General features: G+C 37.2%; 1 protein-coding gene across 9 annotated transcripts in view; it reads left to right on the top strand.

The window, feature by feature from the left end:
* MBD5 (methyl-CpG binding domain protein 5) overlaps positions 1–23,312 on the top strand; it is a 154,665-nt gene that overhangs the window by 83,589 nt on the left and 47,764 nt on the right. For 6 of the 9 annotated variants that reach the window (XM_034061417.1, XM_034061416.1, XM_034061415.1 and 3 more), the window contains exons 3-6: positions 2,267–2,404; positions 7,775–7,966; positions 13,116–13,173; positions 22,288–22,969. In XM_034061417.1, the coding sequence (XP_033917308.1) occupies positions 22,857–22,969 (113 nt within the window). In that variant the 5' untranslated portion in view covers positions 2,267–2,404; positions 7,775–7,966; positions 13,116–13,173; positions 22,288–22,856. The remainder of the gene's footprint in view (positions 1–2,266; positions 2,405–7,774; positions 7,967–13,115; positions 13,174–22,287; positions 22,970–23,312) is intronic. The other 3 variants (XM_034061412.1, XM_034061413.1, XM_034061414.1) reach the window with 3 other exon arrangements.

Here is a 23,312-nt window from a genome sequence, read left to right as displayed (position 1 = left end):
TTTGCTTCTTTTTTTCTTATGCCATCTGTTATGTTTTAACTTCATTTTCTCCAGATACCATGTCAGATAAATATTCAGATAATAGATCTGAATTAGAATCAGGAATAAGGATGCAAGATTATTTCCCACAGCTTTGTCATGGTTTAACCCCAGCTAGCAACTGAGCCCCATGCAGCCGCTCGCTCACTCTTCCCTGGTGAGGTGGGGAGGGAATCAGAAGGGTAAAAAGGAGAAAACTCATGGGTTGAGATAAAGACTTTAATGAGAAAAACAAAAGCTGAACATGCACACAAACCAAACCAAGGAATTTGTTCACCCCTTCCCACAGTCAGGCAGGCACTCAACCATCTCCAGGATGTCATCACTCCGAACGACCCTCTTCTTTCTTTCTTCAGCTTTGCATGCTGAGTATATGGTCATATGCTCATATAGTCTGGAATATTTCCTGGGTTAGTCAGGGTCAGATATGCCAGCTTTATTTCCTCCCAACCCCTTGTGGTCCCCCAGTCTCCTTGCTGGTGGCGTGAGGAGCAGAAAAAGACTTGGCTCTGTGTAAGCACTGCTCAGCAATAACTAAAAAATCCCTGTATTATCAGCAGTGTTTCCAGCACAAATGCAAAACATAGCCCATACCAGCTGCTATGAAGAAAACTCTGCCCCAGCCAAAACCAGCACAAGCTTTATGGTTACTTTAATCAGATACTTAAACCAGGCTTTTTTAGACATGCCTAGCTACTCTTTGATATTCTAACAGTTAAAATTCAGAATTAGGATCATACATTTTGACTGTGTAGACAGCTAAACATTACTTTTACTTAAACAATGAAATACACTAAATTCCTCATATGAAAACAGGAGATGAAAAGATATTTGCGATACTGCAGTGCTCTAAAATAAAATAAGTGAGCAAACATTGAATTTCCCCAAGCAGTTTGGACTGGCATGAGCTAAATTCACTGCTGCTCTTTCCACTTGGTGTTACTTGTTTATGTATATGTGCCACTTCTTCCTAAGCATCTAAGCCAGCACCAGCATTCTTCCAGCCACAGAGATTAGGGAACTGATCTAGGTTAAGACTAATCCAGTAGATATACACAAATCTGCTCCCTTATCTGATCCACTGGTCCACATCCAGTGGTTGGTTGTTGGTTACTGCAGAGGAGGAGTGATATTGACCAGCAGCGCCTGGCTTGGAACAGGAGCTTTTAAGTAGAACATTGAGTTGTTCCCTCTAACATGATGAGTAAGGGGCTACGCCTTGGGGATTGCTCATTGAGAATAGTCCCGAGTTTCATGAAAACTGAAGAAGTAAGGAAAAAAAATCTGGTGTCCCCATAGTTTTCAGGCTTTCTGCTGAGGTGCTAGCAGAGCCCTGATTTAAGCAGGACTTCTGGACTGATTTAGGTTCCAGGTCTGCTTTGTGAAACCTAAAATTCCTGTGATCCCTGTAAACAGTCCAAGTGTAATCAGGCAAAAATATTTTCACCAATTGTTGATGCTGGTTATAAGAGTAAAATTAAACAGAAGGCTCTGGTTAGACTGAGTTCATGATTCTCCATCACGTGTTCAAGCCACAGAATTAGTTGTAGTTATGTTTTGTCTTATGGGAAAAACCTACAATGCATTTTAGGGAAAAATGCTTACAAGTCTAAAATCTTCTTTCCATGGTATCTAAGATACTTTGGGGGTTTATGCTAATTTATATATATGAATATGTGTGTGTGTATGTAGAGAAAGTTGTATATAGAAACTATATATCAATAAGCAAAACTGGGCATCTTTTTTACAGTTTTGGTTCTCTGAAGTTTTATGATAGATATTTTCAAGAACATCTCTTTTAAAAGTATTTTTATCCATTCTCCAGCTGTGTGGGTTCTATTCCTATAGCCTTAAATTCTGTAGAAGGGTGAAGCAGTGGAAGGATATGGCCGTTGCCCTTCTACAGTAGGGTTTTCTTCTGATCTTGTGTTCATGGCCAATGAAGAAAAAGAGATTCTTCTAGAGGACAATTCAGAATACAACCGTATGTGTAGGAACAGATTAGATTAATTTATTTTAAATCATACTTTGACTCTGCCTTTCTTCACTGACTGCTGAGAGCACCTAAGTAAACTCATCACTTTTGTTCAATGTTTGCTTTAATGAAAGCACCTGTAATTTTTGTGTAGTGAAGCAGTCTGATAGAGGAGCCATGGAGTCTCTGAGAAGTGCAGGTATCAATAGGTTGTCTTTTTGAAAATCTTATTTTAGATTTATTTCATTGCAGGACAAAGAGGCTTTATCACAACCAAACAGGCAAAACAACATACAGACTTGAGGAAACAGCACTTCTCTAATTCTTTCCAAAAGTTCAGAGATTCACCCAAATTTGGTGGGTTACCTCCACCGGTCTTCCTGATTTGAGGTAGGTGAATTCTCTCTTTACCACTCTTTTTCTTCCTGTCACATATATTTGGATAGTAAACACATATATGAACCATAAACACGGTGATTTCAGATCAGATGTTTTAAATTTTTTTTCTATTTTCTTTGATGTGTCGGGAAATAATGGACTAGACTGGTGTTGCAGGCAGCAGTGTTTATCTGATGGTAATGTAGTGCCACCACTAGAAATTAATGATACCATGTTCATTTTTAGTATTATAGATGAAAGTGCAATTACTAAATATAAATTTGTGTGACTTTTGCACTTACAAAAATTAAAATAGCAATTATTAGAAATAAAATCAGACAAAATCAGACCAGATGCTTGTAAAAGGGTCCCAAAGCTTTTGCTGTTTTTTTTCCAGCATGAAGCCCATGGCTCTGAGTTAGTATTAACTCTTTTGGAGAGTGTTTTTCAGTTATGCCACTGAGTAAAAGGGAGAATAACCTGAGAAATGGCCAGTAATAAAGTTGATTGGCTTAGAAAAAATATATTTAAAACCTACCTGAGATAAAAAAGGGACTGGTGGGCTGCCATTCTCTTCTGTACTCATTTGTGACAGTGCACAATTGAAAAGTTGTTGTGTTTGTTTCTCTTTGTGGAAGATCATTTCTTTCGGTTTGTTTGTTGGGGTTTTTGCTTTGGCTTTTTGGTTGTGTTTTTGGTATTTGTATTTTTTTTGTTGGTCTTGTGTTTTTTTCTTCTGGAAAGTAGAGTATATTTAATTTTAGCTATATCAAATACCATAGTTGGAAGAATATTGTGTGTATTTTAAGAGTTTCGATGAGGACAGGACTTCTTTAATCTGTTAGCACAGACTTGTTATGTAAATAGAAAACTCACAAAGAGAACAAGACAGCACATGCACTGAAAAAACAGATGTCTCTTCCCCAAAAATACATTTACCATTAGATTCCTGCAACTTGCTGAGAACTCTCTGGGAAGTTTATTGTTACGAATATGTATGCAATCAGAAGATAAATGTATTGCAGTCACTGTGTAAGCCCTGTGCACTTTCTGAAGGATAAAGTGGTCTTGTCACAAATGATGCTGTTGAATTGCAGCTAGAACAGTCTGTGACAATCACCTTAGTACGTTAAAGATCAGACTTTCAAAGTATGAGTGTGTTTTTTCAATGTCAAGTGTCCGTTTTTTAGTTGAAGAGAAACAAAACAAGAATTCGACACTGTCCCTCATGACAGTTTTGTCTCTAAATTGGAGAGACATCAATTTGGTAGATGGACCACTTGGTGGATAAAGAACTGGCTGGATGGCTGCACACCAAGAGTTGTGGTCAATGGCTCGATGTCCAGATGGAGACCAGTAACAATTGGTGTCCCTCAGGGATCGGTGTTGGGACCAGTCTTGTTCAACATCTTTGTCACTGACATGGACAGTGGGATTGAGTGCACCCTCAGCAAGTTTGCCAATGACAACAAGCTGTGTAGTTCTGTTGATACGCTGGAGGGAAGGAATGCCATTCAGAGGGACCTTGACACACTTGTGAGGTGGGCTGATGCCAACCTCATGAAGTTTAACCATGCCAAGCGCAAGGTCCTACACCTGGGTTGGAGCAATCCCAGGCACAGCTACAGGTTGGGCAGAGAAGAGATTCAGAGCAGCCCTGTGGGGAAGTATTTGGGGGTGTTGGTTGATGAGTAACAGAGCATGCACTCACAGCCCAGAAAGCCAACCATATCCTGGGCTGCATCAGAAGGATCGTGACCAGCAGGTCGAAGGAGGTGATTCTTCCCCTCTACTGTGCTCTCGTGAGACCTCACTTGGAGTATTGTGTGCAGTTCTGGTGTCCTCAACATAAAAAGGACACGGAGCTGTTGGAACAAGTCCAGAGGAGGGCCACGAGGATGGTCAGGGGCTGGAGCACCTCGTGTATGAAGACAGGCTGAGAAAGCTGGGGCTGTTCAGCTTGGAGAAGAGAAGGCTGCGTGGAGACCTCATAGCAGCCTTCCAGTACCGGAAGGGGGCCTACAGGGATGGTAGGGAGAGACTATTAGGGACTGTAGTGATAGGACAAGGGGTAACGGGTTCAAACTTAGCCGGGGAAGTTTAGATTGGAGGAAGTTCTTTACTGTAAGGGTGGTGAGGCACTGGAATGGGTTGCCCAGGGAGGTTGTGAACGCTCCATCCCTGATAGTGTTCAAGGCCAGGTTGGAGAGAGCCTTGGGTGACATAGTTTAGTGTGAGGTGTCCCTGCCCATGGCAGGGGGGTTGGAATTAGATGATCTTGAGGTCCTTTCCAATCCTAACTATTCTATGATTCTATGTTAAGGTTCTTTCCAACCCTAACTATTGTATGATTCTACGATTGTATGAGAAAAACTTCCTTTGGAGTTTTTTTCCAAACACTTATTTTTAATTCTTACAAAAACTGGCAGTTGCTACTAAAGAAAGATAGGAAGGCTAGTTAAAAGGAGAATGAAACAGAGACTTTCAGGAATGGAGAAATAACTCAGAACTTACTGAATTAGCCATAAAAATTGCTCACCACGTAGAAGCCTTTTGATTATCACCAGTAACCTATGCTGTGTACTTATCCAGCTGTATTCCGTAGCTGGTCATCAATCTCTGGCTCTCCTATTTTGATGGTAGTAAGTTTGTCAATGGCATTTGCATAATTAAGTTAATGTTACTTTTTCAGCAGAAACTGTAATTCCATCTTTGCTTATACAGTTCCATAAGCTCAATATGGACAATTTTTGTCATTAATTTATTGTTACTATTTTATTTAGATATAAGTTAAAAATAAGGGTTTTCATTTGAATTATTTTTAATAATGCTTTTCTATAGATTACTTGAGGCCTTTATTGAAGCTTCTTTAACTGATGCTACTTCAAGCCTTAATACTGTCCATAGGACCTAGGTATTTTAAGCCCTAGTATGACCTGAGGGTCCTTCTTGGGTTATTTCATCCACCTATTGAAATTGTTTCAAGTAAATCAGTTTTACAATGTTTGCTGTGATTAGCATTTTATGCTCAAGGGAAGTTCTTCATTAAAATGTCTCTTATCAATACCTTTCAGGGTGTTTAAACATTAATAAATAGTTTTACATTAAAAATATAATATAGAATAGAATCATAGAATAGTTACGGTTGGAAAGGACCTTAAGATCACCTAGTTCCAACCCCCCTGCCATGGGCAGGGACACCTCACACTTAACCATATCACCCAAGGCTCTGTCCAACCTGGTCTTGAACACGGACAGGGATGGAGCATTCACAACCTCCCTGGGCAACCCATTCCAGTACCTCACCACCCTAACAGTAAAGAATTTCTTCCTTATATCCAGTCTAAACCTCTGCTGTTTAAGTTTTAACCTGTTACCCCTTGTCCTATCACTACAGTACCTAATGAATAGTCCCTCCCCAGCATCCCTGTAGGCCCCCTTCAGATAATGGAAGGCTGCTATGAGGTCTCCATGCAGCCTTCTCTTCTGCAGGCTGAACAGCCCCAACTTTCTCAGCCTGTCAAATATCCATGGTGAAATTACAGTCAAAAATATATTTGTATGTAAATTCTTTAATGGAAAGTTATACCATGTAACTAGGTTGTTTTACTGTAAAGATAAGCTATATTGTGAAGCTGTGGATTCTTATTTGTCTAATTTTATGAATAACCTGCAAAAAATATTCTTTGCAATATTTCACGCAGCTTATATACAGCAGAAACAAGTTTAAATTTTCTGTCATTTCTACAGATTAAGAAGGTGTCATGCTTTAAGTTACACTGTTTAGATGTTTGATTTTAAGATCTAGAATTTCTGGAATAATTTAGCAAACACTGGCATTCAGTTTCTTGATAAGCTGAAGCTAGTAGCTAAGGTAAGAGTCCTGTAAAGTTCTGAGTCCTGTGAAGGCTTCACAGGATAAAGTCTGGTGCATCTCATACTCCATGAGATTTGTATCATTCCCCTTTCACAGCATATCTGATTTTGTCATGAGTACAAAACCGGGTGTCCACCAAGAAAGCTAAAAGGTTCTGCTTATTTAAACTTAATGAAGATATTTTAATAATCATAGTGAATACTGTATTTGTTATTTGCAGCCGGTATACTCTATGTGACTTTGTGCTTATACCATTTTTGTCTAGCTTATCTGAAAATTTTCATTCACATTTTGTATCAATGAGTTTTCTGTTATGGGAGAAGGTTTTAACAACCAAGACCTTTACTATGATGACACATGGCTTTAGAAGAGATTCCAAATATGGGACCTGAAAATTATAACAAGTTAATTAGACTTACTGTAGGATTCAAAAAACATTGACTGGCTGTGGCATCTATTTTAATAAAATATTTGTTCTTAAAAGAAAAAAAAGAAAAATGCACAATCATTCTGAATTTGTTAAAATGTGCATTTCTAATCCCTCAGGCTTTCAGGTATGATGTTTTAATGTTTACATTAACTCTATTGAATATGCCTTTAACCTAATGAGCTCCAATGCATTTCACCTCTGAAATAACTAATTAATAGACTTAAAGTCTTGCAAACACTGTTCACTCCTTTCAGTGTTAGGGAAATTGAAACTGGCACAATCAAAGCCTAACTAACTCTTAAGCCTTTGGGGTACTGCAGGGCCATTTTCATGGTGATTATGAAGGTAGTGTCTCAATACAGGCAGATGTTACAGAATAACCCAACTTCTGGTTCGTCTGTCATTTACAGTATGATAACTCTTCAGACTGTATTTTTTTTCCTTTTTAGTTGAATGTTTTTAGAATAAATCAGTACAACTCAAGTTGTCTGAAGACACAACCTTTTTTGTATGCATAGTAGTTCACAGAACTAGGCAGGGACACCTTCCACTAGACCAGATTGCTCCAAGCCACATCCAGCCTGGCCTTGAACACTGCCCGGGATGGGGCAGCAGCAGCTTCTCTGGGCAGCCTGTGCCAGGGCCTCACCACCCTCACAGGGAAGAACTTGATAATACATAATGGTTTAGTGTGAGGTGTCCCTGCCCATGGCAGGGGAGTTCGAACTAGATGATCTTGAGGTCCTTTCCAATCCTAACTATTCTATGATTTTATGATTCTAATCTAAATCTGCCCTCTTCTAATTTTAAGGCATTAAACTTCTATCACAAGAATCCATATACTTATATTTCCAGAAATCTATCTATTCTTCTGGACAGTGTACCACCATAATGTAGTAAAAGGTATTTTTTTTTATCAGTTCAAGTCAAAGCCATCCTACCTTTCTTTAAAAGCTAATAATGTGACAGTTTATAGTACAAAGTAATTGGATTAGCTTTTACAAAGCAGTCAAGAAAAGTGAAATAAAAACATCTGGCTCATTCTTTAATTTAAATAATGCAACTGTCTCAACAGATGTAACGTGGGGTGCAAGAGTGCCTCAGATGAGGGCTGTAGTAAAACAAGGAGCCAGCCTCAATGGAAATAGCCCATTATCGAGATCTAACCAGGAGACTTTCTAAGGCAAAACTGAAAGTGCATCAAGAAATTTAAGAAGCCAAAAGATCCCCAAGATATCTAGAAGCAAGACTATGAGGAGTAATGTAGGTAAGTATTCAAAAGTAAATCAATGCATTTATTAAGCTGGGCAACTTTTAATTTTATTTTGATGGTTTTATGCTGTGGTAGTAAAGCTTATTACAAAATGCACTTCAAGTATAATACAAAAGATCTGAGCCAATGTTAAAGAAAAAGTAAACAGAAGAGCAGCAGACATCTTCAGCATCTAATGGTGCTGAAGTGGAAAAATAAACAATTTAGCAATTCATATCTTTATACAAGATAGACAGCACACCCATACGTGGACCTTTTTGATAAGAGAACAAAGAAAAAAGCATTCTTGACCTAGATTTAACAGATTGTATTGAAACAGCATATGAAACACAGTATTTTAATGGTTAGAAAATTACCGTTTTGTGACAGTGTGATTCATATGGAGTATTAGTCATAATTGGTAGTAATATATTTTGACATAATTAAACAACAGAATTCCAGTTATCTGTATCGGAAAATATGCAGCACCATTCTTGACCTAGATTAAATTGCAGTAGGAAAGTGGAGCTGCCTTGCCCAGAGATGAAGCCAAAACTTTACAGTAAAATAGAAAATGAAATGCTCTTATTCGTTTGCATTTTCGTAATCAAAATATAAGGTTATACCATGTCAACAGCCAGCAGATGGAGAAAAAGAACGTCCTAGGAAGCTCAAAGAACACACTAGAAAACTGAGCTATAAATACCAAGCTAATTCCATAGCTTTAAGATTTCTCCAAAGCTTTTTTAAATCCCTTCAGAAAAGACTGAAGAGATCTTTAATCTGAAGTGCCCCAGCTGAAGAAATGTGTACCTTGTTATTTTAAAATAAAATTATGTTAATTTACAATAGATTGTTTGGACATCTTAATGAATCAGTGTAGTATGTGTGCAGTATTTGTTGCATCAAAATAAGGTTTTTAAACACATCGGTGCATTCTCATTCTTATCAGTACTTTCTTCAGAGAAAATACAGAATTTACTCTGATCACCTCTGAACTGATATGTGTAGTATTCGCACAGAATACTTGATGTACACAACTCATGTTGAATCTGTATTTTTTAGAGAACTGTCCTTCTCAGTAGAGAGAGCTAACAGAAGAGCCATCTTCTTTGGTAGGATATTATGAAAATTTGGAAGATCTTCTGGTATTTTTTTCTTTGCGTTTGTAATTTGTACCTTTGCAACCTAACGTTATGGCTATATTTAGAAATATATGTTTTTTCTGGCTTCCATTCTGAATTCCTGAGAGCAGGCTCTCAGGTTTCATGGCATTCCAACAAGGATGTTACTCTGTTGTAATTGAATTTGGGGAATCTGCAATGTGAACAGGTTCCAAGACAAGTGTCTGTAAGAAAACCTGGCTAATGAGATAATTGAATTGCTGAATTCTTTCTCCATAATTTTGGATGAGAAGATATATACACTTGTATTACCAAACACTCTGCAATGTTTCCTCTTGAAGTCAGCAAACCGTGTAGCTATAGGTGTCATGAGACAGTATTCACCGAGTGATATTGGTTGGAAGAGATACCTGGAGGTCACACAGGATGGCTGAGGTTGAAAGAGACCTCTGGAAGTCATTTTTGTCCAACCCTCTTGGTGAAGCATGGTTGCCTAGAGCAGGTTTCACAAGATCAAGTCCAGATAGTTTTTTAATATGTCCATGGATGGAGACTGCCACATCTGCAGGAAACCTGTGCCAGTGCTCTCTCATCCTCACAGTAAAAAAGTGTTTCCTGATGTTCACAGAAACTCCTGTGTTTCCATGTGTGCCCATTACCTCTTGTTCTGTTACTCGACGCCGCTGAAAAGAGCCTGGCCCTCTGTTATTTGCACCCTTCTTTCAGGTATTCATATGCATTGAAAAGATTCTGACAGATCCTTAATTTTCCTAATATTTCCTGAAACTTTCCATGTTGCACATGTGACTGCTGCTCATCCATTGACTGTGGACATCAGAGGAGATTCTGGCTCCATCTTCGCCTTAACCGCATAATAGCTAGATGAAGACAGCAGTAAGATCTCCCCAGACTTCTCTTCCTGGGCTTTGGATTAGATGTTAGGAAGAAATCATTTCCTGTGAGGGTGGTGAGGCACTGGCCCTGAGAATTGGTGGCTGCCTCATCCCTGGAAGTGTCCAAGGCCAGGTTGAACAGGGCTTTGAGCAACCTGGTCCAAACCTTTTGACCAGCCTAGTGGAAGGTGTCCCTGCCTATTTCAGGGGATTGGAACTAGATGTTTCTTAAGATCCCTTCCAGCCCAAACCACTGTATAATTCTATGATTCTCCTTCCATAAGGGGTAATCCTTTAAATTCCTTTAAAATGTCTCTTCTCTTGTGCACTTACATTTTCCTTGAGGAAATGCATTAAAAATAATACTTTTTCCAGAAGCTTAGGAGTTTCCAATGCAAGGAAGACAATTGGAGAGCTGGGTGGGGGTGGGAGTCCCAAATCTCCATTCCTAGAGCACTGAAAATTTTTATTGTCTGACACAAGACTTGGTATGTGTTCACTGTCAGTGAGACCTTAGGTAGAACATATTTTGCAGTACTGGATACTACCCTTTAAAGAAGATTTGTATCAGCCAGAAGAAAGCAAAGCAGAGCAAGAAGCTGCTGACAGATTTAGAAAGCAGGACTGTTAGAGAACAACTGAAAGGATTGGGTTTGTTTATTCTAGGAAAAAAAGAGAACATTGTAGGATGGGCATAAGGCTTTAAAAAGATAAGAGGTTTTTATAAAAGCAATGGTGGCAGTTGCTCTGTTGATTTTTTTTTTACTTTTTAAAAAGGCAGTTCTGTTTGCACAAAGGATTATTTAGGATAAATGTGAAAACAGTCTGAGCTTTTTTTGTTTTACCTCATATCTGACTGCAGATATGGATGAAAAACTCTTTTCTTTTACTTCTGTCATGAAATCTGTGGTAGAAATTTTTAAAACTGCATAAAGAAACAGCTTTCAGAGATGATTTTGGTAATTCTGAGCTTCCGCCACTGCCAGCGGGCTGAGCAGATTGTTCTTGAGATCCCTCTTCAGATCCTCAGTGTATGTGATTCTGACAATTTACTTGTAGGATTAGCTTTGCTTTGTTTCCTTGCAAACTTCTTTCTATTACTGATAATATATTTCAGCCTAATGTATGTGGTATTTAAGGCCTTTACATGTGGGAGTTTTCATAACCAAAAAAATGAAACAGAGGACCTTTTTTCCTTCAATAAAATGCTTTGAAATGCTGTTATTGCAAATGGAGTGAAATTCAGGTTCAGGAACCTTTGGAGGTTTGCCAGTGATTTTCTTGAGTTCATGTTTCTGTTGAGATGGTAGGCTGAAGTGTAACATAAAAAATAAATACATGCAAAACAAATGTGGGAAGCTATCATACCTGTCTGTAGCTTGAATTCGTATTTCTTAGATTTTTCTGCCAAGACTTTATGGCATTTTTTCATGACACTAATGGCTTTAGTTATGGTGGGGTTTTTGTGACAGAATATGTTTATGTTACTAAATGAATTCTTTTGATCTCACTTTAAATACATTGTGGTGAAGAGCTGACTTGTTCTTTGCCTGCATTTTTTCCAATAGCTTAGTTTTTGGAGTATAGTTCCAGAACATGCTAACTATGTGTTACATCCCTACTGTCTGCATTTCCAGAGGGGGTTTTTCAAGCCTATTTGGAGAAAAAAAGAACTGTTTGAGTTCTAAGTTAGTATCTGGCACGAGACATTGTCCTTTGATTGGGATGAAGTAGTGCATTTTCTAGGGTCTTATCTTTTTTGGAGCTTTGTTGTTAAACTCTTGGATGTACTGCATCCTTAAAGGGACACATGGTTTTAATTTCTGGGTGCCTGTGGTCCTTACTCTTATTTTCTTTTCTCTGCTTTAATGAGCTAGTGGAATTCTGTGTACTTGTCAAGCTTGAATGTGATTCACCCTTTTGTTTAGTTCCTTCTGAAGAGAATCAAACTGTTTTTGTCTGGTTTAGCATATGTGCCATCTCTTGCATGTGCAGTAAAATCAGGGTTTATAGCACATTAGGTGATCAAAGCCATGGATACCTGGCAGGACAGAGTTGAGCATTGTTATGAGGCATCATCTTGCTTTATGTTAAACCGAAGGATTTGGATGGTGAAACATCTCCAAGGAGACTTTCACAACCCCTGTACTGAAGTTGAGATTAGAATGCTTTTCATTATCATAAAAACAAAGGTTTCCTTTTCCAGGAGCCAGACTGCAGTCTTCACAGTTTATTGGACAATGAAATTTATCCTTATTAAGGTGTCAGTGTGAATTCATCTGATAATTATTATATAAAAATTCAGCCTCAAAATACACAGACATGGACATTTAGGTACTCTTGCTCATTTTGGTAGGCTAAAAATACCTTGGTTTTCTTAAATCTCTGAGTAAATGGGATGGGACAGCCATGCAGAAAAGAAGTTTTTCACTCAAGAAGCACTAAATCTTCTTTGAAATTAGTGGTGTGTGTACAGTCAAGAACTTTGTTGCTGAAATACATGTTAAACTTTAGTAGGTTTCTTTTTAAATAAGTTGTACATTAGCATTTTTTTAAATACTAGATTAGAACCGTACTTGTCATGTTTTATAGAAATGAAGTGTACAAAATACAAAGTGGAAACAGTTATTTCAGAGTTTCAAAGAAGGAATAATATTCTAAGAAACCTCTGTGATTAAATGTTTATAAATGTGAAGAAATAATTAAAAAGACTCCAGGGAGACCTCATTGCCGCCTTTCAGTTTTTAAAAGGGGTCTATAAGAAAAATGGGGAAAGACATTTTAGCAGGGCCTATTGTGATAGGAAGAGGGATAAAATGTTTTTAAACAAAGAATACAGATTGAGGCTGGATTTAAGAAAAGAAATTTTACAGTGAGGGTGGTAAAATACTGGCACAGGTTGCCCAGAGAGGTGGTGGAAGCACCATCCCTGAAGACATTAAAGGCCAGGCTGGATGTGGTTCTGGGCAACCTGATCTAGTTGCAGATATCCCTGCTTCTTGGAGGGGGATTGGACTAGATGTCGTTTGGAAGACACTTCCAACTCAAACTATTCTATGATTTTATGATTTAATATTGAAATCTTAATATCATAAGAGGACTGTATCAGCTGATTACTACTGTTTCAACTGATTCTTTATTTTTCAGCTTGGAATGAACAAGATGAAGATACCCACCTTCAATCTAACGCTTAATGAGGAAAAAGGTCAGTTTTTTTGTTGGTTGATTGGTCGTTTGTTTTTTTTTTAATCCTATGCCCTCCTGTTAATTAGTATATTAAGAAGTACTTTGGAGTATTTTGTATGTGAATTACTTACTTCAGAGACCCTAAATAACAAACCAAATGTGATGTTTTATTATATAAGGATTAGAAAGAGTGTTTTTAAATCAATCGGTATATTCATAAAGCAGCTGACTCAGACCGGTGTAAGTAGAAAAAGAAGCTATAGAAGGTCATGTGTACAAACCGTTGTAGAGATTCATTTAAAGACGATTAAATTTACAAGTAATGGACCTCTTCTATATCAAGAAAAAATGTTTGTCATAATTTTTGTAGAGTGAAAGCATTTGAAAGGATCAAAATCACTCACTTTTTTTGTTTTATGAATGTCCTTAACTTCTGAGTCCTCTTTTAGAAAACAGAGGGAACTCTCTACCTCTTAAATAAAACACTGGGGCCAAATTCTCCAAGTACTTACGCATTCAATTAGTGTATCACTCAAAGATAGTAAGTAATAACCTACTAATGCCAGTGATTCATCTATCATGTGGTACAGGTTTGTAGCATACCACATTTCAGAAAGGCAGCCCAAGCTCTCAAACACTATTACACTTACGCCAGATAAGGCTGTAAAGTTTGCATTAATGTGTCTAGCTGATTTTTATGCTATCATATTTTTTTTAATATCTTAAGAGTATTTTCATTAGGGAAATCGCTGAGTAGAGCTACATTATTCAGTAAACAGTTTAAAAAATAGCACTTGGAGAAAAAATTACATGTGTCTAAAAATAGTATGGTCATGTGACTTATTACTTTGGCACAAAAGTATAATTTACAGGTTTAATTTGCAGTCCTACTATGTGTCTGACATTCTCTTGCGCAGAAATTCAGTCTGAATTATTCAGATTATTTAAATCTTGCTGTGTCCTGAACTTAAGGTGTCTAATACAAAGCTTATATAATTTATTGAGACCTCTGCATTTAAGGTATAGGAGTATGAGTTTCATTTTTACTGTTTATTTCATGATTTTTTATATCCCTGTGCACAGTTAATGGAGATCAGGGGCTAATCCAGTAATTGTTATGCCAGCAGCTTGGGGCCTTTCACCATATTTCCACCAATCTGACTTTTTACTTTTTTTAACTGCTTACATAAAATTTAATTGAGTTTTCATATTCAGGTTTTGAAATACTTACAAAGTATTATTTTCTTTTGAAGTTAACTTTTTTGTTGCATTTCCCTAGTAAGGGGTAAGTCAATAATGTAGGCATCTGTCAGGTAGAACTGAACACTTATAGATAGTTATTACATATATGTATTTTCTGCATGTATTTATTAGGTACCTTAAAAATGTTCTGTATCAGATGTTCCTTGAACTATCTTCATTCTAAAACCATTATTAAACTATATTTGATAATACCAGATTTTTGGAAGCCTGAATCATGATAATTGAAACAAGTGTGTTATTTTTTATTCATGTGCCTGGCTCTTTTGAAGTAATTTTAACTTTGGTCTGAAACTTTAATGTATTTATAGCCAAATCCTTTCAATTCTATGTTAATTTTAACTTTATCACTTTTTTTTTTTTACAAATGTTCATATCTTCAGTGGTTGTTTTCTAATGAATCAGTGTGCTATGTTTGTGGGAGCGATCCCACTGTAACAAAGCAGATTTTTGTCTATTAATATCCTCTTCTGTTGTGGGAGTTTGGCTTCAAAGGTCTGAATTCTCCCTTGTAGGCAAAGATTGCCTTTTTTTTTTTTTTTTGAACTTCCCCATTTAGCAGACATCTTTTTCTCTTGTCTTGGAGTCATGGTGACTTCTCCTCTTCTAGAGCTTGGTGGTTCAAATGGAGTGACAGTTCATATAGAAAAGTTTCAGTGTTCTAACCATGAAATATATGTGAAGCCACAGAGAATTAGATTTATACATGCTTTTTCAAAAATACTGAATTTTGAAAACACATTACATCAACAAAATCAAAACACTTTAAGAATTGTACCTTTCTTATGGCAAGATGAGTTTTGGAGGAGACAGAAATTCCTATTCAGACAAAACCTAAAGGGGACTCAGAAAAAGTGGCTTTCTCCGTTGCAGAACTGATACGTACCAATGGGACATCATCACTGTGTGATGGAGAAAGCAGAAAATAACAGAAGAAAAGCTTTTCAGAAAAAGAGTTCAAGTGTAATTTCTCTTCATATTGGAGAAAACCTAGTCCTTAAATCCTCACCAAGGAACCTTGTTTTGCAGCTCTTTTCTGCTGCAGAAGTTTACTTGTCTTGTTTCAAAGGATAAAAAAATAACTAGTTTCTGTAAGACTGATGAAGCTTTTTGACTGCAGATTGAAACAAGACCATTGAAAATAGCTTTTGGCCATTAAAATAAACTCCAAACAAACAAAACAAAAACCAAACCCACAAAACACAGAAAACAAAAACATCCGAGTCCAGGATTACTTTTCCTAGATTTGTAGGTAGCTGAAGATGGGCATCATTTATAAATTCCTTATTTTATTATACAAGTTCACATAAAGTGACAATGGTTGTAATACTGTTTCTTCACTTCTTATTAACATATAGCTTGATAATATTCTATTCCACAGTATTCCCTAGTAAAGGTTTTGATAATAGTGATGTGATTCTTACCTGCAGAATAACTCGGTTGATTTACATTGCATACCAGATATTAATCTTGATGCAAAAAAAATAAAATAAATCTGAGTACTTACATTATTTTGAGAGAAAAGTAGGCCTCACACACACACACAGTTTTGACCTATTTCTCTTGTAAAGAAAAAAATTAATGTGGTGGAAGGCCTGAAAGAGCATTATGACTCTTCTGTATTCTTCAGTGGATTCTATCTGTTGTATTTATTAAATTCTTATTGAGTAGACAGAGCTGAGGTTTTAAAAAGAAAATCCTTTTGTTTCCTGCCATCTTTTTTGACTGTCATGTAGCTCACTGTTGCTTTTTTGTCAAAACTCTTTCAGAGATGCTGTGTGTATGGATGCATGCATATATGTACACAAAGGGAGTTCTTGAAAGGGTGTACTTTTATTGGAAAGGGAAAACCTCAGTTGTTCCCAGCTCCAGAATTATGCAGATAGATGTGTTAAAAGGTAGTCATACCTTGAGAAGGTTTCTGGGTTTTGAGGATACAGTGCACCTCAATGAACTCTTAATTTTTACCTGCACTATTAACATTGGTTGGAAGGATATCAGATGTAAAGTTACCACTTCTGATTATTTAACAGCATGGTACTCCAAAATGATCCAATGGAAGAGATTGCTATTTTGTGCTTTTAATGATCATGTAGAATCTGTGAACATAATCAAGTCTTTCTCCACTAGAATCTTTTCCTTATTGTCATATTAGGGTAGATTTCTGAATAGTCAGTCTGAAGTGACTGTGTTGGTTGTATAGTCTGTCAGCATAGGAAACCAAATACTACAGGGTCCTGTCCACCCACAGGCAGGTGAGCAAGGCTGGCTGAGCTGGGGCATGTCCAGTGGACTGCTGGTGACTGTCATTGACTGTGGATATAGACACAGATACAGAGACCTGGATTCTTTAAGGGTTTTTTTTTTTACTATTTATGAGTGAATTAATACAAATAGCTATAATTTTATAGAGTGGTTAAATTGGGTGTCTTCTGATCCTAAAAAGTTCTATAGAATCAAAGGTAGTATATATTAGGAATATATAAGCCTTGCTACAGTACATTATAAAACTGTCCTTTATGCAGTTAAAAATAATTCAACACCAAAGGTAGTTGGCCTGGTATAAACTGATTTGACACATGGGGCAATTTCAAAAGTATTGTTTTAATTCAGTCATTCAGTGAAGATCAGCTTTCTGGTTGTTGCAATGTATTCTTAATACTCTGTATTTATGAGTAATATAAAGATGTCTTTCTCAAACCAAAGGCCAGAGTATATAATGTATATAGCTGTATTAGTGTCTTGGATACCAATACAATGAAATGCAATTGAAACAAGAAAGGTTTCCTTTATATTTTAGGCACATTTGTTTGTTGAATTACCTAAAAATAGGGCTTTATAAAGTGTTCAATACCAATCTAATTAGTCAAGAGAATGCTTCTTTTCAAAATGACAAAGTGTTCCCAAAAAGTGATGTAACATTTGTATCTCGTTAGATGATACAGGAGAATCCTAACTAATTGCTTTGATAGACTTAAACAGATTAATAATGTGCAAGCGATAACTAAATGAAAACTCATTTTGATTATGTGTGGTTTAAAAATAATGCTGTTTAAGATGCTAAGGCTTCCTGTTATTTTTGAAACCCCAAGACCATGAAGGTGTTTCTGTTTCTGAATGCGTTTTGTAGGTTTTTCTGTGATAGAAAGGAAAGCCTAGAAAATGAGATTTTGGATAGTATCTATAAGCAGTGTTTTGTGTACGTTTTACCTTATACCCAAAATCTAGTAATTCCTTAAGTAAGCACTGGGTTTTTACATCAGAGAGGTATACGTTGATTGTAGGCCTCTTAAGTAGCCTTTGCAATACATGTAATTGTTAGGCACACTTTGAAATCCATGTAAGGAGAAAGTAGTGGAGCATCTTTGTCAGAATTTGTCTTAGCTGGCTTTACATCCACTTATTAGTAAAATAAATGTTATATTGGTATTCCTATCATGTGATAGAACTGAATCCATGTTATTAGTATCTCATTTATTTTGACTTTGTACCAAGTTTTCTATTTCACCACTTGACTAAAAAATTGCTATAGTAAACATTAAGAGCTGACTGTGCAAAGAGGCTTCCTAAAATGCAGTATTTCAAAAAGTGAGACAGTTGCATTAGGAATTGAAAACATACTTTCAGCATATGAAAACTAAGGAGAAATGGGGGGAGGGTTTGAGGGAGCTAAAGGGGGGAAACAATTCAGTGTAGTTTTGCATAGTTCTCCAATGAAATATTTTTAAGCATATAGTAATGAAACTGAACTGCAAAACAAATCTAAATGGCATGTCTTGGCACACAGAAAAAAAGAAGTAATTGATTTAGATGTGGAAAGTTGTGTTACTTGTGGTGAGATAACATGAGTTGTCTGGAATTGTTACGAGATTACAGAGAAGAGGTATTTATTACATGGGTTGATGAAAATCAGGCATTTGGCCAGAATCCAATGTCCAGAATACTTTGAATTTGATCCAAAATCCAAACACATTCTATCCCAATCCAAAGTACTTCAGATAGAATACATTGATGGAGAAGGGTAAAATCATCAAGGGATGAGATTTTTCTGCAATCAAATTGGAAGGTTCTGGACTAGTAAGAAATGTAGAGTCATAGTCAAATGGATGCTCTGTCAGAATATTCATGGTCAGGCTGATGCCTACTGGGATTTAAATGTCTTTTCGATCACAGAACACTTTGCCAAACCTAATAGAGCAGTGCCACTGTCCCCTCCAGTTGTCCCTTTAAACTTACAGCTTCGTATCTAGGCTGCCTTGTCACGTAAAACGTATTGTAAAATGAGCCTATACCAGCACTAAGGTGCAAAAGACCCAGACCCAGCCTGGTTTAAATAACTCATCCTGTTTTTCACTGCTACCTTCCTTAGATCCTTTTTCTTTGTTTGGCTGACAACCAGTTATTGGGAAATGCAAAGGGGGGTCCTTTGAATTGGATTTGAGAGGATTTAACTCTTCTTGAAGAGACAGGTACTATGTTTAATTCTTCTATGGCATTACACAAATAAAATAAAATAGCAACTCTGCACATGCAGTTTAGTGAAGGATTTCAGTACCAAACCTTCACTGGCAAACTCTTACTTCTGCCATTAATGCCAGACAGAAAAGTGCAATGGTTAGCAGATGTACTGGGTATTTTATTGCCTGCAGTTTGTGGAAATCTGGAAATGTGCACAGAATCATGCTGGGGTTTAGTCAAAAAATCTTACTTCTGTGAGTGTGTTCCTATACAACATGACTAGTTACACACCAATTACCTATGTACTTCTACATGTTTAGTTACACACTCATTAGCTTACTCATTAGCTTACTCATTAGCACACTCATTAGCACACTCATTAGCTCACTCACTAAGAGGCTTCCAGGAAGTCTTAGCCCTCCTTTACATGATTCATTGCACACAGGCACATTGGTGTATCCTTACAGAGTGCAGCTTGCATTTGAGCACAGTAAATTACAAGATAAATGGTCAAATGTCGATAATGTGAATAGTCTAGTTCACTATTTCTGTTTAGGGTGAGTGTGATATTTGAGGTATTTTTGTATCTGGGGAAAAATGGAAAATGGATCATCATACCTATGCTCTGATTCATTCTCATTTTTGACATCACTCAAATCCGTGTGTTAGTTTGCAATTCCTTAGTCTCTAGGACTCCTAAAGAAAAAGTGATCCACTCTGGTGAGACCCCACCAGCAGTACTGTGTCTTGCTCTGGGACCCCCAACATAAGGACACAGACCTGTTGGAGTAAGTCCAGAGGAGTCCATGAAAATGCTCTGGGGGCTGGACCACCTCTCCTATGGAGACAGGCTGAGAGAGCTGCTCTTGTTCAGCCTGGAGAAGGCTCCATTAGAGCAGCTTCCATTACCTAAAGGGGCCAAAAAAAGCTGGAGAAGGGCTTTTTACAAGGGTGTGTAGAGACTTGACAAAAAGAAATAGCTTTAAACTGACAGAGGTGAGATTTAAATTAGATGTTAGGAGGAAGTTCTTCCCTGTGAGAGTGGTGAGGCCCTGGCACAGGTTGCCCAGAGAAGCTGTAGCTGCCCCTTCCCTGACAATGTTCAAGGCCAGGTTGAATGGGACTTTGAGCAACCTGGTCTAGTGGAAGGTGTCCCTGCCTGTGACAGGGAGGTTGGTACTCAATGGTCTTTAAGGTCTCTTCCAACCCAAACCATTCTGTGACTTTTATTCCAATTCACTGTACTGAGTAAATATATTTGTTTCCCAAAGAAGAAGCAGTTAATTGTATTATTTTGCTTCTTTTAGTACCATTTCAAGCTATATGCAGTATAGAAAAATGGTTTATCTTGATTAGATGATAAGTATTATGGTTGTGATGGAATGGGACATTAGCTGAGGCAAGACATTGCAGAACCAGTAGAAATACAAGGTTATTTCAAAGCATCTCTCTTGCTGCTTTTGCAAAAAAAGAAATTGATGGCTGTTATTTTCTTGTAATGGATCCAGTGCCATTGCTCTAAATAGCAGTTTGAACCAGAGCAAGACCAGGCTAAGAGGTGAGCAACACTTTCCATGTGCTTCCAGCATTTTAAGTATGTATTTTCTGATTCTGATTTTACTGTATTACAAAAGGTTAATTCTCTTTAGAAATATTAGGGAAATTATGTACCCATTTCAGCCTTGCACAAGACCTACAATAAAAATACCAGTGCAGCATTCAGCAATAATGCTGAAACTTGAAGGTAAATTCTGCCTTAGTTTTGATGAAGCATCATCTGTTACCTTCTTAATAAGGATAAAACCGATCAAATGCCAGAACTTCCACACTGAAAACCTGCTAGAGTCCTGAACTGTTGCTGAGTGCTCTCCAAATCCTATTTCTGTGCACCAGATTTAGAGATTAAAGGGTAGATTGTTTTCATAGGAGAGAGAGAGCAAGGTGCATTCAGTGTAACTGTTCCTGGTTGGTACTTGGTCATCTCACCACTGTCAGAGTGCAAGGTCTTGTCATTTTTTCCTTATCCCTTCCCTGATTTTGGCCAGCTATGGGTTACATCCTGTTGGAGTGCTCTGGAGTACAACAAAGTTGCAGAACAGTGCCAGGTTGTTCTAGAAGGCTTTGTACTGCAGAAAGTCACGCTCATTCTGAAACTTGCACTCTGTTCTTTAGATTTCAGTGCCTTAGACGAAGGGGGTATGTTCACCCGGCTCCTTTCTAGTCCACACCCTTCATGTAAATACCATGGCCATTTATTTTTTCTTCTTTAGCATTTTGAACTTGACATTTCTGAGTAGCACATCTAAAGAGGACAGGCTGCATAAGTGTACCTAAGGGAATACTTTTGAGGACTATATTTATGCCTCTGTAGTCTTCATTTAGTGGTCTTGAAGGAAGGATCTGTTGTGACTGTTAAATATAGATGTAATGTCTTGTTGGTATTGTTGCAGAAATGTTTTAGGATCTTACATATTTGTGTTCCATCTCCACCTCAATAAACATTTTCTTATTAAAATCAGTCAGGTCTGTAGTAACATTATGTTTTAAAATATTAGCATAACATTAGTGCTAGCAATAAGGCAGAATTGACATGAGATTCTAAATAAAACCTGTTAACGTTACTACGGTAGTCATCAGTGCCATCTTACTTTTGAGTTCCAGGGTTTGGGGTTTTTTTTCTGGGGTATTTACTATTTGAATTGCATATTCCATGTTTGTCTTGCCTTAATAAAATGTCCCACCTCAAGAGTTAAGTCTCACCTGGTCAACTTGAAAAACTGTTCTGAAGCGACACCACACTTTACATCATTCTGAGCTTCTTTCATGAAGATTTGCTTGTACAGTATAATCATATGAGGGGAATTATTACTTATGATATTAAGATTGCTTCACAGGCATTCTGAGAGCAGTGTGTTGATGCTGGCTTTTCCCTTTTTATTATACAATTTTTTGTAAGATTATTAATTTAGTCTAAATGCGGGGGTTTCCCATTTTATAGATATTACCAACCCTAGAACCATCTCTCTTCACATTAAATTTGTTCAGCTTTATAAACAAATTTTAAAGGGCATTAATTGAGCTAGTTATCTGTTGATAATTCTGAACAGAAGCATATGTAAAACTATTGAGTTAAAAGATACATCCCTTAATTCACCCAAACTGTACATTAACTATTTAGTAACAGTTGCACTCTCATAGCTTTTAAGATGTAGCTCTGTTGCATCCACATACAAATAGACGATGCTAGCAGGATTTTATTCACCCTCAGCCTTATTTTGATAGTTCCATTGTCATTTAAAATTTTGATTCTAAGCTCTTTAAATTGATGCAGCTGTATACATCTTCCAGAGTTATGGAACTGGGCTGAAAGACTTCAGAAAATGGCTCATGTGTTTTCTGTATCTGTGTTTTTTAGGCTGTTTCATTGGAGCCAGGGAATCATGAAAGAAACTCAAGAAGACAACTTGGATAATGAATGGAAGATAAAAAGAAAACAAAAAGAATGTGGCATATAAAGGGTATAATACCTGGAGGTATTAGATCTGACTCATATTTATAAAAATGAGACAAGCTTTCACAAAAAACAAGTTATCTTAGACAGTCATCAAGCTTGGAGCCATGCTGTTGAACTAGAAATTCTCCTTTTCCCCATTCTCCTTTCTGACAGGTAACAAAGGATTGGTGAATTATGATTTTCCCAAGCTGGAAGCACTAATTTTTATCTATATAGTTCATCCTTATGAATATATAAGGAGTTAAACATTGCATATTTAATGTGGATTATAATGGAAAAGTGACTCATTAACAAAAATGGCCACTTTTAAGGACTTGGTTTCAAGCTGAGCTGGAGCCTCCCAATGCACTTTGTACAGTTTGGGGAAAGGTGTACTGAATGGCCTTCTCTGGGGGGCCATGATGATATGTAGTAAAAGGATATCATCTTACTGTTGATATCTTTGAAGACTCATAAACAGAAACAGAAAAATGAATGGTGGAAAGGAGTGTGACGGAGGGGACACGGATGGAGGGCCACCAGCAGTTCAAGTTCCAGTTGGTTGGCAGCGAAGGGTGGACCAAAGTGGAGTGCTCTATATCAGGTAAGGTTATCTGAGGTGGTTACTGGTTTTATTTTCATTGTAGTTTTGCCAGAACATGTAGTGAATTAGTCAGTCAGCTCATCTTTTGTGCTCCAAAACTTCAGGGCTTGTTCTTTTTGAAGTGCGAGATCATTTTTTCTGCTGGTATTAGTGGAGTCCACTTATGTCAGTCGTGCCATTTGCATGCCCTTAACATAGTCTGAAATCTAATATTGCTAGGTCTTGAAAATTTGATGATAATAATACGTATTTTGCTTTAGGCATGAATAGTTCTTTATTACTTATTATTGTCGTATGGGTTTTAAAGCTAAGCAGTAGCAGATTTAACCTTACTTAACATCTT

This window comes from Melopsittacus undulatus, chromosome 4 (assembly GCF_012275295.1).
Source record: "Melopsittacus undulatus isolate bMelUnd1 chromosome 4, bMelUnd1.mat.Z, whole genome shotgun sequence".
NCBI lineage: Eukaryota > Metazoa > Chordata > Aves > Psittaciformes > Psittaculidae > Melopsittacus > Melopsittacus undulatus.
The sequence above is the reverse complement of the archived record's forward strand: the minus strand, read 5'-3'. Positions and strand labels throughout refer to the sequence as shown.